This window comes from Canis lupus, chromosome 30 (assembly GCF_003254725.2).
Source record: "Canis lupus dingo isolate Sandy chromosome 30, ASM325472v2, whole genome shotgun sequence".
Classification (NCBI taxonomy): Eukaryota; Metazoa; Chordata; class Mammalia; order Carnivora; family Canidae; genus Canis; species Canis lupus.
In genome coordinates this window covers 28,457,281-28,473,093 of record NC_064272.1, presented here as the reverse complement: position 1 = coordinate 28,473,093, position 15,813 = coordinate 28,457,281, and the positions used below count along the sequence as shown (strand labels likewise).

Genomic DNA, 15,813 nt, shown 5'->3' with positions numbered 1-15,813 from the left:
TAGAATAGGTTATAGTCATTACCCACCTAATAAATGAGATTTGTTATACAGACTTTCCAAATCTTACATCAGGAATAGGCAAACTACATCTGGCCCACCTCTTGTTTTTGTAAATAATGTTACATGGCCACACTCATTCACTTAGGTTTTCAGTGGCTGCTTTCACACTATGATGGTAGGGTTGAAAGGTTGCCGTAGAGACTATGTGGCCTGCAAGGTCTAAAATATTTACTATTTGTCTCTTTTTAGAAATTTTGCTAATTCCTACATTATAATATAGTGAATATTTTGTTTTGAAAATACATGCACATTTCATTGCTTTGCATTTAACATCACATCTCCCCATTTTCTCATAAAAGATTCATTTTTTCTCTCTGTAATGATTTCTCTAGTTTGTGTAAATTATTCTTTGTACTATGTACATGATGCATCTTATTTTGTTTACATTATTTTCTGTACCTTCCTCTTGTCTATCCCTCACTTGCTTCTTCCTGTGTCATTCTGATCTTTATTAAAGCTTCCCAACTTTTTGGTCGCCTAGTGATACTCCATTGTATAATCTGGAACCCTGTGAACCACTGCCTTTTGATGTGGCGCGATTCCGAGGCCTGACGGCTTCTGTGTTGCTGGACCTCACATATCTGACTGGTATTCATGAAGACATGGGCAAACAGAGCACCAAGCGACATGAAAAGAAACACCGACATGAGTCTGAGGAGAAAGGGGATGTTGAGCAAAAAACCGAGAGTGAGTCTGCATTAGATATGCGAGCAGGCTTAACATCTGATGATGTCAAAAGTCAGGGTACCACAGCCTCCAAATCAGAAAACGAAATAGCTTCATTTTCTTTAGATCCAGCACTGCCAAGTGTGGAATCCCAACATCAGATAACAGAAGGAAAAAGAAAAAATCATGAACACGTATCCAAAAACCATGACATAGCCCAGTCGGAAATCCGAGCAGTCCAGCTGTCCTATCTCTACCTTGGTGCTATGAAATCACTTAGTGCTCTTCTTGGCTGTAGTAAATATGCTGAGCTGTTGCTGATACCAAAAGTTCTGGCTGAAAATGGCCATAACTCAGACTGTGCAAGCTCTCCAGTTGTTCATGAAGATGTGGAGATGCGTGCAGCCTTGCAGTTCTTGATGCGACACATGGTGAAGCGAGCAGTCATGCGGTCACCTATAAAGAGAGCATTGGGATTAGCTGATCTGGAACGAGCTCAAGCCATGATCTATAAATTAGTGGTCCATGGGCTTTTGGAAGACCAGTTTGGAGGCAAAATTAAGCAAGGTATGTTATCTTTTTTTTTCTTTTATGTTGTATTTATTTATAATGTTAGATGTGATATATTCTGTAAGTGATGTATAAAAAACTTTTTTGGCCAAAGCAGTTTTCACATTGTTTTCCCTTTGTGAGGCAAACAGTTCTTTTTTGAATTTTTTATATTAATAATTATCTGTCTACTTATCTGTCTGTATCTTAAACCTATACAAGCATAGAACTTAATAATTATTAATACATTTTGTAAAACTTAACTCATGCCACAAAAGGTACTCAAATGTTTATTGATCTGATTCAAAATATATATTATTCTGATAACTTCTCAAAGACATTTTAAAGTATTACTTTCATAGATTCTGTATTGTAGGAAAAAAAAACCCTTATTTTATCCTTTATCTTCACCTTTGGGGATAATATGAATTATGAGATAAAAATGAGATATATTTAGTAAGTGTTTATTAAGTGTCTGTTATGTACCAGGTACTCTTCTTATTTCTGGGGAGCTAGGACTGAACAAAACAAAATCCTTTGCCTTTGTGGAACTTCGGTTCTTTTTTTTCTTTCTTCCCTTCCTCTGCCTCCTTCCTTCCCTTTTCCCCTGCTCCCTTTCTTCCATTTATAGCTTAGACAGTAAATATGCAGAGAGAAGTGTATGTTGTATATAAATAGGAGTATTAAGATCATGATTAGGAAGGTATGTGGCCATTTAGCAACTCTAATAGATTTAGTTATCTTTGTGGCAACTGCTATCTTTTTTTTTTTAAGATTTTATTATGGAGAAAGGAGAGTAAGTGGGGGTGGAAGGGTAGTGGGGAGGCAGAGGGAGAGGGGAAGCCAACTCCCTGCTGAGCAAGGAGCATGATGGGGGGCAGGGGGGCTTGATCTCACTAAGATCATGACCCTGAGCCAAAGTCAAGAGTTGAACACTGAACTGACTGAGCCACCCAGGCGCCCCACTGCTGTCTTGATATTATGTTTATTTGTAAGCTTCCTTACCAGATAAGAAAAATTTATAAATACTTTGTTAGCTCTTAGACATTTTAATTACTTTTTTTAAACTCTTGGAAGTAGTTTGTTTTGTGAGGCATTGCCCTGTTTAGAGCATGGGGTTTCTGTCTAGATTTTTTTGTATTTACTTGTATTATTTGTATTTACATGTCTTTATCTTTGCATGTTTAAAGACTAAAGATAGGTATCAAAATCAAAGTGCTAAGGAAACACAGTTTTAATGATTAAATATCTTTAGAGAAGCTCTAGTCAAAATCTTACAAGCAAAAGAGAATTTTTTTAAGAGAACCTTCTCTAAAAAATGAATAATTATGAAAGTTTGTTACCTTATTATCTTTAGAGTCGATAATAATGGCTACAGTAGTGAATACAAGAATGTATGTATGTATGAATATTAAAATATTTCATAGAAATTGGTGCTTATGAAATATATTTAGAAACTTTCCAACTTAAAAGTTAAGAGTTTTCCATTCACATGTCACTTGTGAAGCAACAAATCCTTACTGCTTTTTAAATATTTATTGTGGTTTATAGAGATTGATCAACAAGCTGAAGAAAATGACCAAGCCCAGCAGGCACAGACGCCAGTTACCACTAGCCCATCAGCCTCAAGCACAACTTCCTTTATGAGCAGCTCATTGGAGGACACCACAACTGCGACCACTCCAGTCACTGACACAGAAACAGTACCTGCATCTGAATCCCCAGGAGTGATGCCACTTAGTCTTCTCAGGTAGGGAAGTTGACCTTTAACACCTGCCATATTGATGCCTGTGGTTCTGAACACATGATCACTCTCTTATGAATAGTGTGCCCGTCTAAAAGCATTCTAGAGCTAGAGCTAGAAGGAACTTAAGAGATCATAGAGTCAAACCCATTTTGCTGAAGTTGGGAATGTCCCTCAGAAATTTAATAACTTGCCCAAAGTCTCACGACCAGTTTAGTGGTGGTCCCAGATCTATTGCCCATGCTGCTGACAATCAGAGACTCTAGCAGTCTATCTCCTTATAATAATCTTTTTTTTTCTCCTGGCTAGGCTTTTGATTATTTTTTTCCTCAAAAAGTAAATGCTTGTATTTAATATTAGAGCCTTGAGATAGAGCTCACTTCCATGAAAATCATTTTCTCAGGTTAATTCCCTTTTAAGAATAATTTCTTAATTATATTTTTATTCTTATTGTAAGATAAGTCTACTCAAATGAAAGAACATGTCTTTGATACTCCTTCAACCAACTTTATTTTAGTAGGTTTGTATATTCCAAATGATGTTTAAGTTTCTTTTTGCTTCAGTTTGCCAGGTATATACACAAAATGAACATTTTTGAGAGAAAAATCATTAGGAAGAGACTGTTTTGTGAGCTCCCTTAACTAGGGCTTAAGTGAAATAAAGGGCAGTAGAATAGTTAGTCTCCCTTTTTCTTCTTTATTTCCCCCATTCCCTTAATTTTTTTCCCCCCATTCCCTTAATTGACAGATATTATTATTCCCAGTGTGTATACTGACAGTAGAAGAGAGAGGGGGGCTATTAGCATAATGCTTCTCATGTTTTGGTGTTCACAGGAGCCACCTGGGAGGCTTTTTAAAGCTCTGGCTGTATCACCCTGTAGTCTCATTCAGTAGGTCTGGTGGGGCACACGGTTTGCATTTGAATTAAGGGTCCCCAGTGATTCTGATGCAGTTGTCCTTAGCCCACACACTGAGAGTTACTGCTCTGGTCTTGGGCAGGAGTACTCATCCTGACAACTACCATTGCCTAGTCCTCATACATTGTAGCTCTCTCACTTGAGTAACAGTTCCAGGAGGCTTCTGTTCAAGAAAGGAGGAAAAGAGGAATAATAGGATATTCTAATATGGTTTTTAATCCTTGTTACCTTCTAAGCTGTGCAGTGTAAGGGTGGGATTCACCAGTAAAATAACATTCCCTTGTTCTCACAGGCCTTCACAGACCTTGTGACTCCTCGTTTCCTCTTAGTCTTTATTTACCTGCTGTTGGCTGGGACCATATTAGAGCTGCAGTTGTCTCTTCTTGGCTAAACATCATTTAACATTAGAAAAATCAAGGAACAATTGCCCCCTCTGTGAATATCGTTGTATCAGTTATTCAACTGGGTAGACAGTACTTTTTTTTTTTTAAGATTTTATTTATTTATTCATTATATACAGAGAGAGAGAGAGAGAGAGAGAGAGAGATACAAGCAGAGGGAGAAGCAGGCTCCATGCAGGGAGCCCGACATGGGACTCGATCCCTGGTGTTCAGGATCAGGCCCTCGGCTGAAGGTGGCGCTAAACCACTGAGCCACTGGAGCTGCCCTAGACAGTGCTTTTTTGATGCTTAAAAACTTATTAGTTTTATTGGACAAATCTCAAGAGTAAATAGTGAAGATCTTCTTGGACCTTATTTTTTAGTCATGTCTGCCTTCTCAACATGAGAGGGCTGCCTCTCTTTTGCCTTTCCCCTCTCGACAGCTGGCATTACCATTCATATGCTGTTTTTCAGTTGTGTTGGGTGCCTGGGCAGTTATCTTTCCATAATTTACCTATAGACTATTGCTTTATTCATGGGAATAATTTCATGGCTAGCTAGTAAATTTATATTTGAAGTAAGTGTAAGTTAGCTATTTTAAAGTGTTTATTCTCTAACTACTGTATACCTACCAAAATACTATTGTCATCTTGGTATTATAGTAGAAGGAAAGCTCCATGAAGGCAGGGATTTGTTAAAATCATTTTGCTAATTGCTGTATTCCCCCCACCTGCTATGTTGCTGGTATTTTGCTGAACAAATAATACGGTATTACTACTTTTATAGTAAAAAGTATCCTATTAGATAATGATTATTAAAATTGTTGGGAGTCTTTCTTCCCTCTCCATTAAACTATAGCTAACTTAGATAGTTTTCCAGGTTGAATATTCTTCTGTAAGAGGACTCTGATGTATATATTATTTTCTAATTGGATTTTAATGTTAACCATTGTTGTTTTCTTAAAGGCAAATGTTTTCCAGTTACCCAACAACCACTGTACTTCCCACACGTCGTGCACAGACTCCTCCAATATCATCGTTGCCAACTTCTCCTTCTGATGAAGTAGGAAGGAGGCAAAGCTTAACTTCTCCTGATTCCCAGTCCGCAAGGCCAGCAAACCGCACAGGTGTGTGTGCTGTCATGCACTATGACACCTAAACCTCTTAGCATTCCTGATATGTGGAACTTGGTAACTTGGACATTGTATTTTGTCTTATTGAAGGAAAAAGCAGTGATTTTAATTAAGGAGGGATTTGTCTTATCAAACTAAACCGTCTTCTCTGTTTTGAAGCTGTAGATTGAATTTTGGCTACTTGGGAGAGAAATAGTGTACTCTATCTACATCAGTCATATCAGAACCTTCTTATTTTCTAACATAGGCATTTTTAGTACTGTGAATTTCCCTTAAGCATTGCTTTTTTTTTTTTTAAAGATTTTATTTATTTATTCATGAAAGACAGAGAGAGAGAGAAGCAGAGACATAGGCAGAGGGAGAAGCAGGCTTGCCAAGGGGAGCCTGATGTAGGACTTGATCCCAGAACCCTGGGATCATGCCCTGAGCCGAAGGCAGATGCTCAACCACTGAGCCATCCAGGCGTCCCTTAAACATTGCTTTTGATGCAACCCACACATTTTGAGATACTATGTTTTCATTTTCATTCAGTTTAAAGTACTTTCTCATTTACCATGGATATCTTCTTTGACAATTTGGATCATTTGGAAGTGTTATCTTGTTTCTAAATATTTAGGAATTTTCCAGATGTCTCTCTTACTGATTTCTATTTTAATTTCATTGTTTATCAGAGAACATACCTTGTATAATTTGAATTCTTTTAAATTTGTTGAGACTTATTTTATGGCCCAGAATATGGTCTGTTTTGATAAATATTCCATGTGTACTTGGAAAAAATGTATATTATGCTGTTGTTGAGTGGAGTGTTCTGTAAATTTTTGATTAGGTCAAGGTAGTTGATTACTTTGTCCAGGTCTTCTTTGTCTTTACTGATATTTGATCTACTTACTCTAACAATTATTAATAGAGTAGTATTGAAATCTCTGACTGTAATTGTGGATTTGTTTCTTTCCCCTTTCATTTATTAGTTTTTGTTTCATGAATTTTAAAACTCTCTTTAGGTACATAAATATTTAAGATTCTTATTTCTTCTTAATGAATTGATATCTTTATCATTATGAAATGACTCTCTTTATCCCTAGTAATATTCTTTGCCCTTAAATATGCTTTATCTGATATAAATATAGCCACTTCTTATTTTTTCAAATTATTGTTCGGATGATATGTCTTCTCCCATCATTTTACCTTTAACCATTTTGTGTCTTTATATTTAAAATAGGTTTCTTAAAAGTAGCCTATTGTTGGGTCTTGCTTTTTGGGGAAGGTAGGGATCATGCTTTTTAATCCACCCTGATATCCTATGCCTTTTAATTGGTATGTTTAGACCACATTTAATGTGATAATTGGTGGTTGTGTTTAAATTTGTCATCTGTCTCTTTGTGACATCCACTTTTTTGTTCTTTTTTTCCTCTGATTCTACCTTCTTTGATTAAATTAATATTTTTATTATTTCATTTTATCTCCTTTGTTGGCTTGTTAGCTATACTTTATATGGCATTTTTAGAGTTTACTTTCAAATGTATATTATATATGTTTAATTATCATAGGCTACCTTCAAGTAATGTTATACCACTTCATGTGTATTTTTAAAAAAACCACAAAACTGACAGTGGTATGCTTTTATTTCCTTTCCTTTCTCAGTCTTTGAACTTTAATACATTGTTATTATTTTTTTAAAGATTTATTTATTTATTTTTAGAGGCTGGGTCAGGGAAGAGGGAGAGGGACAGAGGGAATCTCAAGCAGATTCCCCACTGAGCTTGGAGTCTGATGCAGGGCTTGATCTCACAACCCTGAGATCATGACCTGAGTTAAAATCAAGAATCAGACACCTAACTGACTGAGCCACCCAGCACCACTACATTGTTATTATTTTTACTGTAAATAGCCAGTCATCTCTTCAAGAGGTTTGAAAACTAAAGTATTTTATATTTACCCACATAATTACAAGTTCTGAGAGACTTTATTACTTTATGTAGATCCAGATTTTCATGTGGTATCACTTCTTTCTGCTTTCCCTTTAATATTTCTTGTAATGGTCTGCTAGTGATGGATTCTTTTGGCTCTTAAATATCTGAAAGAGTTTATTTTACCTTCATTTTTAAAAAATATTTTCACTGGGTACAGAATTCTAGATTGACAGTGTTTTCCTTTCAGTACTTTAAGATCCTCTACCATCTTGCATTGTTTCCAATGATAAGTTTTCTATCATTCAAATCTTGACATAATGTGCCTTTTTCTCTGGGTGCCTTAAATTTTTGTTTTGTTTTGTTTTGTTTTGTTTTATCACTGGGCTTAAGCAATTTGATTGTGACCTGCCCTGATGTAGCTTTCTTCAGTTTTCTTATGCTTGGAGTTTGTCCCACAAACTGGAGATTGTCCCACAGATCACTGATGCTTTTATTTTGTAATGTCTTTTTTCTGTATGTTTCCATTTTTTGTAGTTTTTGTTGTGTCTTCTGGTCATTAATCTTTTCTTTCTTTTTTTTTTTTCATTAATCTTTTCTTTTGCAGTGTCTAATTTGCTCATAATCCCATCCAGTGTATTTTTCCATTCAGACATTGTTGTTTTCATAACTAGCAGTTCAGTGTAGGTTTTTTTTTTTTAAATCTTTGTTTTTTTAACCTGCTTCATCTTTTCTCTGCCGTATCAAATACATGGAATAACAGTTCTCATTGTTTGAATAGATGGTCTATAAAGTATATGAACACTGAACTAGTGAAAACTGAACCATTGCTCCTAAGGAAAATACAGGGCTAGGTTTCTGTGAACTTCTGGTCACAATTTGTCAACTGATATATAACCTTGTTTTATTTGTGTTTCTACTTAAAGACATTATATTTAATATATATTGTTGATTCATTAACATTGAACTCATGACCAAGAGCACCATAACTCATGCCTGAATGAAATTTATATGACACATATATTTTCTATGTAAGGCATATTCCATACAGCCTTCTTGGACATAGAAATAAATACTAGATAGTATTTCAGCACTATGCTTGGAGGCCATTTTAAACAGTGAAATCACCAACAAAAGGCGCAAGTATATAACATGGAACACTAGGGATCCCTGGGTGGCGCAGCGGTTTGGCGCCTGCCTTTGGCCCAGGGCGCGATCCTGGAGACCCGGGATCGAATCCCACATCGGGCTCCCGGTGCATGGAGCCTGCTTCTCCCTCTGCCTGTGTCTCTGCCTCTCTCTCTCTGTAACTATCATAAATAAATAAAAATTAAAAAAAAAATAACATGGAACACTAAATAGACTATGAAAAAGAGACTTGTTTACAGTCTCTGTAAAACAAAAATGTAGAGCATCACCTGTTCTGTCTCAGCTGGGAACAAATGTATTAGGAAACGGAAATGTTTTTGTCACTGTGTGCATGTAAATGACACTGGAAGTATCATGAGTATTGATTTTGGATTTAAAAATGAACTTTAATGAGTAGATGAACTTTCAAATATGGAGCCCAGAAATAATGACCAGCAACATTACACCTGTTTTCGTATCCTTTTCTACTTATCATTTATCTAATTTCTAGGTCTGTTTCTATTGACTAGTTTTTCTACTCATTTTGAATTGTATTTTCTTGTTTTTTTTTTTATGTTTGGTGATTTTTTATTAGACACTAGACATTGTGAATTTTACCTTATTGGGGGCTGGATAGCTTGTAATTATTTAAATATATTTTAGCTTTGTTAGGATAGGATACAGTTAAATTACTTGGAAATAATTTGAATCTCTCAAGGCTTCTTTTTTAAGCTTTGTTAGGAAAGACCGGACAGCCTTTAGCTTGGCTGAATTTTTCCCCACCACTGAATCAATACCTTACTTAGTATTTTATCCAGTGACACATGTATTACTGAAGTTTTTCTTTCCAGCTTGTGGTAACAAATTCTTCCAACCTTGTGTGAGCTCCAGGGATTGTTCTGCCTGCTATTTCTGGGTGATTCTTTCCCTAGCTCTGGATAGCTGCTGCATTAGCATCAGCTGAAGACTTGAAGGAAAGAAAAAGTAAGACCCTCTGCACATTTCTGGAGTTTGCTTTCAGTGCAGCTTTCTTCTTTCCATACAGCTCTCTGCTTTCTGGTATTCTACCCTGTGAATACTAGCAACCTTGAATTCTCTACTTTTGTCTCCTCAATTCAAAGAGACTACTGAATTTAGCTTGAACTTGCCCTTCCTGAACTGCAGCTTGGAAATTCTCTCCAGGAAACAGGCTGAGTCAGTCTTACACATTGCCTAATTTGATTTCCATCTCTCAGGATCACTGTCCTATACAGCCTGTTGTCCAGTGTCTACAGACCATCATTTGATATATTTCATCTCTTCTTTTAGTTGTTAAGGTGAAGATAAATCCAGTCTGTCTTAATCCATCATGGCTAGAAGTAGAAGTCCATCAGATGTATCAGGACTAAAACCACTGTAGCAGTAGTGACTTTTTTTTTAAGATTTTATTTATTTATTCATGAGAGAGACACACACACACACAGAGAGGCAGAGACATGGGCAGAGGAGGATCAGGCTCCCTGTGCTGGGAACCTAATGTGAGACTCAATGTCAGGACCCCGGGATCACAACCTGAGCCAAAGGCAGATGCTCAACCACTGAGCCACCCAGGTGCCCCAGTAGTAACATGTTTTAAGCAAAACTGATAATTGTCACTCTCCCTGCTTCCTTCTTCTTTCCTTCCTAATTCAATTCAAAAACATTAAGGGAGCCAAGGTAGGTAGGCTTTCATGCCAACAGGATAGTGGTCCAGATTGGGAGTATCAGTCAGACTGGAGTGAAGGAAACTTTTGTCTGTGGGAGTGGCCTGGCTTAGGGTATTGGAGTCCACATAGCTCAGCACCAAGGATCAGGGCCATCCAGGGTACAGAGGGCTTCTATCAGCACTGTCCACCGAGGGGGCCCAGGAACAGTGATGCTTTAGTAGCAGTAAGCACACCAAGTGCCAAGATCCTGTATTCTTTTTACCATTCTCTACTAAAAGGGAACTCTGGTCTCCTGGCAGAAATGGTTGATTTAAGGGTTAAGTATGAGATGAACTTGGAATAGCTCGTGCCAGAAAATGATAAAGTACTCAGAATGATGGACACATGCCTCAAGGATATAGAAACCAGATTGAAGGGACTTCCAGAAGCCAAATCTGGAATGTTTGGAGCATCAAAATTGTCATAATTATAGAAACATATAATAACCCATGAATACAATGAGAATCTGTAACCCTATACTAATGGAGAAAGGAGACTGATATACCTGAAAGCAATGATAGAATTAGAAAAAAATCCTCATTTGTCAGCCATCATCATAACAATAATTAATTCAGCCAGTAAACAGTAATGGATGCTACTGAGTCTAACTTTGGTGAGGAATGGGATATTTATATATTCTCATAGTTCCTCCCAACAAATATTTATTACAAGGGGTAAGAATACTTTTATACTGCAGAAACCTGGCAGATACCACCTTAACTCAAGTGATCAAAGTTAGCATCACCAGTAATGTAACAAATTGAAATCATGTACCATCTAATAAAATGCAGTGAGTAGAAGGCAACATTGCTTTTGTGGTACCTCTGCCAAAAAGCACAACCTGGATCTAATCATGAAGAGACATCAGACAAACCCAAATTGAGAGACTTCCTATCATACAACTGGTCTGTAATCTTCAAAGTATCAAAATGATTGAAGGAGACTGAAGAGATATGAAAACTAAGTGCAAGGATGATCCTGGATTGGATCCTTTGCTGTAAATAACGTTATCAAGACTTCCGATAAAACTAGAATGGGATGATCTGGTTTAGATGTTGACATTGTTAATTTCCTGACTTTGATGGTGTGTTATGCAGAACAGTGTCCTTATTTGTAGGAGTTAATATGTTGGAGTATAAGGGAAGTTGGAGCATCATGTCTCCTACTTACTTACTTTTTAGTGGTTCAGTGGTAAAAGAATTCTTTTGTACTATGCTTGCAAATTTCTGTTGTTTGAAATTTTTTAAGTAAGAAAGTATTTCAAAATAAATATTTAACATTTTTAGCAGTTTTATTTTGTTAGCTTTATGAAAAACCTTAAAAAGTTGTAACATAATCATATTAGCTCTAACTTAATCACAGGTTAATCATGGCCTGAACAGAAATCAACAGTTGGACACTTAACTGACTAAGCCACCCAAATACCCAACAAATTTTTAATAGGAAAAAAATTTCATTAAATTTGGACAGTATTAAGAAATTGGGTACTTACATAAGTATAAGGACACTTTTTACTCATGATATGTAGTGATACAGGCTTTTATTCTCTCTTTTGTCTCAGCCTTGTCAGACCCCAGCAGTAGACTTTCAACTTCTCCACCTCCTCCAGCAATTGCAGTACCCTTGCTGGAAATGGGGTTCTCCCTCCGGCAGATTGCCAAAGCCATGGAAGCCACAGGTAGGATAAGTTTTTACATATCAGTATATGTGGATGTGAGAAGCCTGATATTATTGAGGGTGATAATATTTTTTAAGAGATCATAAAACTTTTTAGCAGCAGATTCAGTTACAGGGACATCATAGCAGACACTGTTAAAGTGATACCATGAATAACTAATTATGTTGCTTCAAATCATACTTTGGTCTTTCTCCTGTTCAGGTGCTCGAGGAGAGGCTGATGCCCAGAACATCACTGTCCTTGCCATGTGGATGATAGAGCACCCTGGGCATGAGGATGAGGAGGAGCCCCAGTCAGGTAGCACAGCAGACTCAAGGCACGGAGCAGCAGTCCTAGGCAGTGGTGGGAAGTCAAATGAGCCCTGTTATTTGCAGTCACCAGGAGACATACCATCAGCTGATGCTGCTGAAATGGAAGAAGGCTTTAGTGAAAGGTGAGCATTCCAATTTCTGTATTTCTGTTTTATGTGGTATAAATGGTGCTTCCAAAGGTCCCATTTTTTCCCCTTCATAGATGCTTCTAATGGTGTGTAAAGTTGATAACTAGACATAAATGTAAAGATGGATGTTTGAAGGGTGCCCAAGTGGCTCATTTGGTTAAACATCTGCCTTCAGTTCAGGTCATGATCCCAGGGTACTGGGATCAGGCTCCTTGATTAACGTGTTAAGGGACCTGCTTCTCCCTCTCCCTCTGTCTGCCACTCCCCCAATTGGACATTGGTTTAATGCAGTCTGTAGAAATAGACTTTTAAATCTTTTCTTAATATAGATTTATATTTTCATCTCTTATTTATTAGTCTTTAATATCCAGTACAATACACTATTTTTTAAATTGTAAATAGAATTCTGTGATAATGCATAGCCTAAGATGAGATGTACTAAAATACAGTTTTTAACTAAAATCTTTCCCCTTTAGTACTTCTTACAACTTTGTCTTCATTCTTCATTGTAGCCCATAAAGTCATTGGTTAACAAGCCTTGTATCTTCTGTAATAGGCAGTCTTTTTCTGACAGACTCAGGGGATATTTGCATAAGTTATTTTGAAATATGTTTCTCGGAGGCAGGAATTCTCAATCATTTCAAATTTTAAATATTTGATCATTTAGAATTTAGTTAAGACTATTGATTTTTATTTGGATTTGAACATACAGTAGGCATCATTTCCTTGTTGGCATAATTTAAAATCAAATAGGGGCGCCTGGCTGGCTCAATCAGTGGAGCATATAACTCTTGATCTTGGGGTCATGAGTTCAAGTTTTATATTGGGCATACAGCCTATTTAAAAAAATTTTAAAAAGTTTAAAAAATAGATAAAATTACTGCTTAGGGCAATATGACATTTATATTTTAGGAGCTTTACCAAGGACAAATATGTTTGTTTTTTTGTAAATATATTCTATTCTTGGTAATATTTGGAGGACAAAGCAATACCATAAGCCAGCTTGTGCCTGTGCTTTCCATTTATATTTATAGTACTTACAAATTTGTGTTGCTTTCTAATTTGCACTTGTAGCCCTGATAATCTGGACCATACAGAGAATGCAGCTTCTGGAAGTGGACCGCCAGCTAGGGGTCGCTCAGCTGTAACAAGAAGGCACAAGTTTGATTTAGCTGCTCGCACATTGCTAGCAAGAGCAGGTAATTAATGTTTCACATCCTTCTGTTGCTAGAAGTCATATAGTTTGTCTTTTAAGGTCAGTGTGAAAGCAACATTAAAGAAGTTATAAACTAATCCTACTAAGCACTCAATTCCTCCACAATAACAGAGCAACTTTTTGCATTTTTCTACCTATTTACATAATTTTGCAAAGAAATCACAGCATATGTTTATAGATTTATTTTTAAGCTTCCTCTGGGTACAAAAGTCTATACTGGTTACTTGTAAATACTGAGATTTTTTGTAAATACTCTCTTTGACGTCAAGCAATTTATACTTTAAAAAGTGAAGATGCATGTTTAAAATTTAACATTAATAGTGAGAAGGAACTGAAAAGGACACTGTGCCAAAGTAGGCACGGGATTTTCTGATGTGCTCAGGGCCTTAGGGCTAGTCTACTAGGTAAGGCCCTCAATAAGCAAAAAGAAATTCCATTGTTACTTTAGTAAAATACTTCCAGGATTATGCTCTAGATGTATGAAGTGTAATTTATAGGGAACATATTTTCCAAAATAATTTTTCAATTATTTATGGCAACAGAGGAGTTGAGACTGAGCTAGAAAATATAGAATCTACAGTTAATATATAATGAAAGGGACTAATTTAAAAAAAAAAAAAAAACCTAAAAGAATAATAAACAGGGATCCCTGGGTGGCGCAGCGGTTTAGCGCCTGCCTTTGGCCCAGGGCGCGATCCTGGAGACCAGGATCGAATCCCACGTCGGGCTCCTGGTGCATGGAGCCTGCTTCTCCCTCTGCCTGTGTCTCTGCCTCTCTCTCTCTCTCTCTCTGTGACTATCATAAATAAATAAAAATTAAAAAAAAAGAATAATAAACAGCCCATATTTATGAGTGTTTTTCTGTATTACATTATAAAGAATTTTACATGGATTATTTTATTTAAACCTATTAACAGCCCTTTGAGGTATGAGTGCTCTTACCCATTTTACAGAAGAGGAAACACATGTGATAGGTAAAATTTTATGTTTATGGTTGGAGTCCAGTAAATCAGCTGAGCTAGGCTCTTACCTGCGTGTATGGCAGTTAAGAACTGGCAAAATAAAAAAAAATAAAATAAAATAAAAAAAAAAGAAGAACTGGCGGAATATTCAGAATTACTTTATACATGCAAATAAAATGCCTTTTTTGTTTTGTTCTGAGCGGGGTTATACCGCTCTGTGCAGGCCCACAGGAATCAAAGTCGGAGAGAAGGAATATCTTTGCAGCAAGACCCAGGGGCGTTGTATGACTTTAATTTAGATGAGGAATTGGAAATTGATCTTGATGATGAAGCGATGGAAGCTATGTTTGGACAAGACCTGACCAGTGACAATGATATTCTGGGAATGTGGATCCCAGAGGTACTGGATTGGCCTACCTGGGTGTGTGTGATTGCAGCGGGGGCTGCTCTGACTTATTTTCCTGCCCTCCTGTTCATACAGCTTATTAACAATAGCCTTGCCTAGAGTTGTTACACTCTGAAAAGTCTTACATCTCATCTAAAGTTTGGGGCTCTAACACTTGAAGTTACTTTGATATCTACAAACTACTAAGAAAAAAATCTCTCTTGCTTTCTCTGTGCGATTTTATTGCTTCTCTCCCCAGACTAGATGGATAGAGCCATATTATGGTAATATTTGATTTTAATATCAGAAGTACATTACACCAGGTCCTAGTCAGCTCTGCTGGGTATAGAACATGGCTGCTGTGCTCGACTTGCTATCTGAATGCATGCTCTTCTCCTTCATAGGTTCCATTTAATCACTATAATGCCTCATTCTAAGAACCAGTACCACCTAGGTTTTATAACTTACCTCCCTCCAGGGGCAGGGTACATGGTGGGTTTGTATGTTTTCATTGTTTAGCATTATGCTTTGGTAGCAGGGAGACTGAAAACGTCATGAATCTAGGTCTTACAGAAAGGAGCACCTACTATATTAAGTTAATAAGATAAATGAATCCAAATCCCTTCTTAGAAATTCAGGTAATAGATATGCATGTTATGACCAGATGAAAGGTAGTTTTACTAGAAGGATTTTTTTAAAAGTCATTTGAGATAGGGCTAAATGTCATTTTTATTAACTCTTCTTCGTAGGATAGTGAGTTACCTTTATTATAACTTATTAGATTGAGAAAGGGCAAAGAATACCTTCAGATCATGAGATCTAAATTCTGATTTGCAAGGAATTTGTTGTGTAACATTAATGAACATCCTGCAAAAATTCCAGCATATGTAAACAAAAGTCATTGCTATATAAATATATATTTTCCTC

At 36.7% G+C, this 15,813-nt stretch overlaps 1 protein-coding gene and 1 long non-coding RNA gene across 15 annotated transcripts in view; one reads left to right on the top strand and one right to left on the bottom strand.

The window, feature by feature from the left end:
• LOC112675791 (uncharacterized) overlaps nucleotides 1-560 on the bottom strand; it is a 39,228-nt gene extending 38,668 nt beyond the window's left edge. For 2 of the 3 annotated variants that reach the window (XR_003146061.3, XR_003146062.3), the window contains exon 1: nucleotides 460-550. This is a non-coding gene — a long non-coding RNA (uncharacterized LOC112675791). Of the gene's footprint in view, nucleotides 1-459 lie in introns of all 3 variants that reach the window. The other variant, XR_004810669.2, reaches the window with a different exon arrangement.
• HERC1 (HECT and RLD domain containing E3 ubiquitin protein ligase family member 1) overlaps nucleotides 1-15,813 on the top strand; it is a 183,827-nt gene that overhangs the window by 125,235 nt on the left and 42,779 nt on the right. For 9 of the 12 annotated variants that reach the window (XM_049104117.1, XM_049104126.1, XM_049104128.1 and 6 more), the window contains exons 38-44: nucleotides 518-1,293; nucleotides 2,827-3,025; nucleotides 5,281-5,441; nucleotides 11,768-11,884; nucleotides 12,086-12,317; nucleotides 13,398-13,522; nucleotides 14,702-14,922. In XM_049104117.1, the coding sequence (XP_048960074.1) occupies nucleotides 518-1,293; nucleotides 2,827-3,025; nucleotides 5,281-5,441; nucleotides 11,768-11,884; nucleotides 12,086-12,317; nucleotides 13,398-13,522; nucleotides 14,702-14,922 (1,831 nt within the window). The remainder of the gene's footprint in view (nucleotides 1-517; nucleotides 1,294-2,826; nucleotides 3,026-5,280; nucleotides 5,442-11,767; nucleotides 11,885-12,085; nucleotides 12,318-13,397; nucleotides 13,523-14,701; nucleotides 14,923-15,813) is intronic. The other 3 variants (XM_049104125.1, XM_049104123.1, XM_049104122.1) reach the window with 2 other exon arrangements.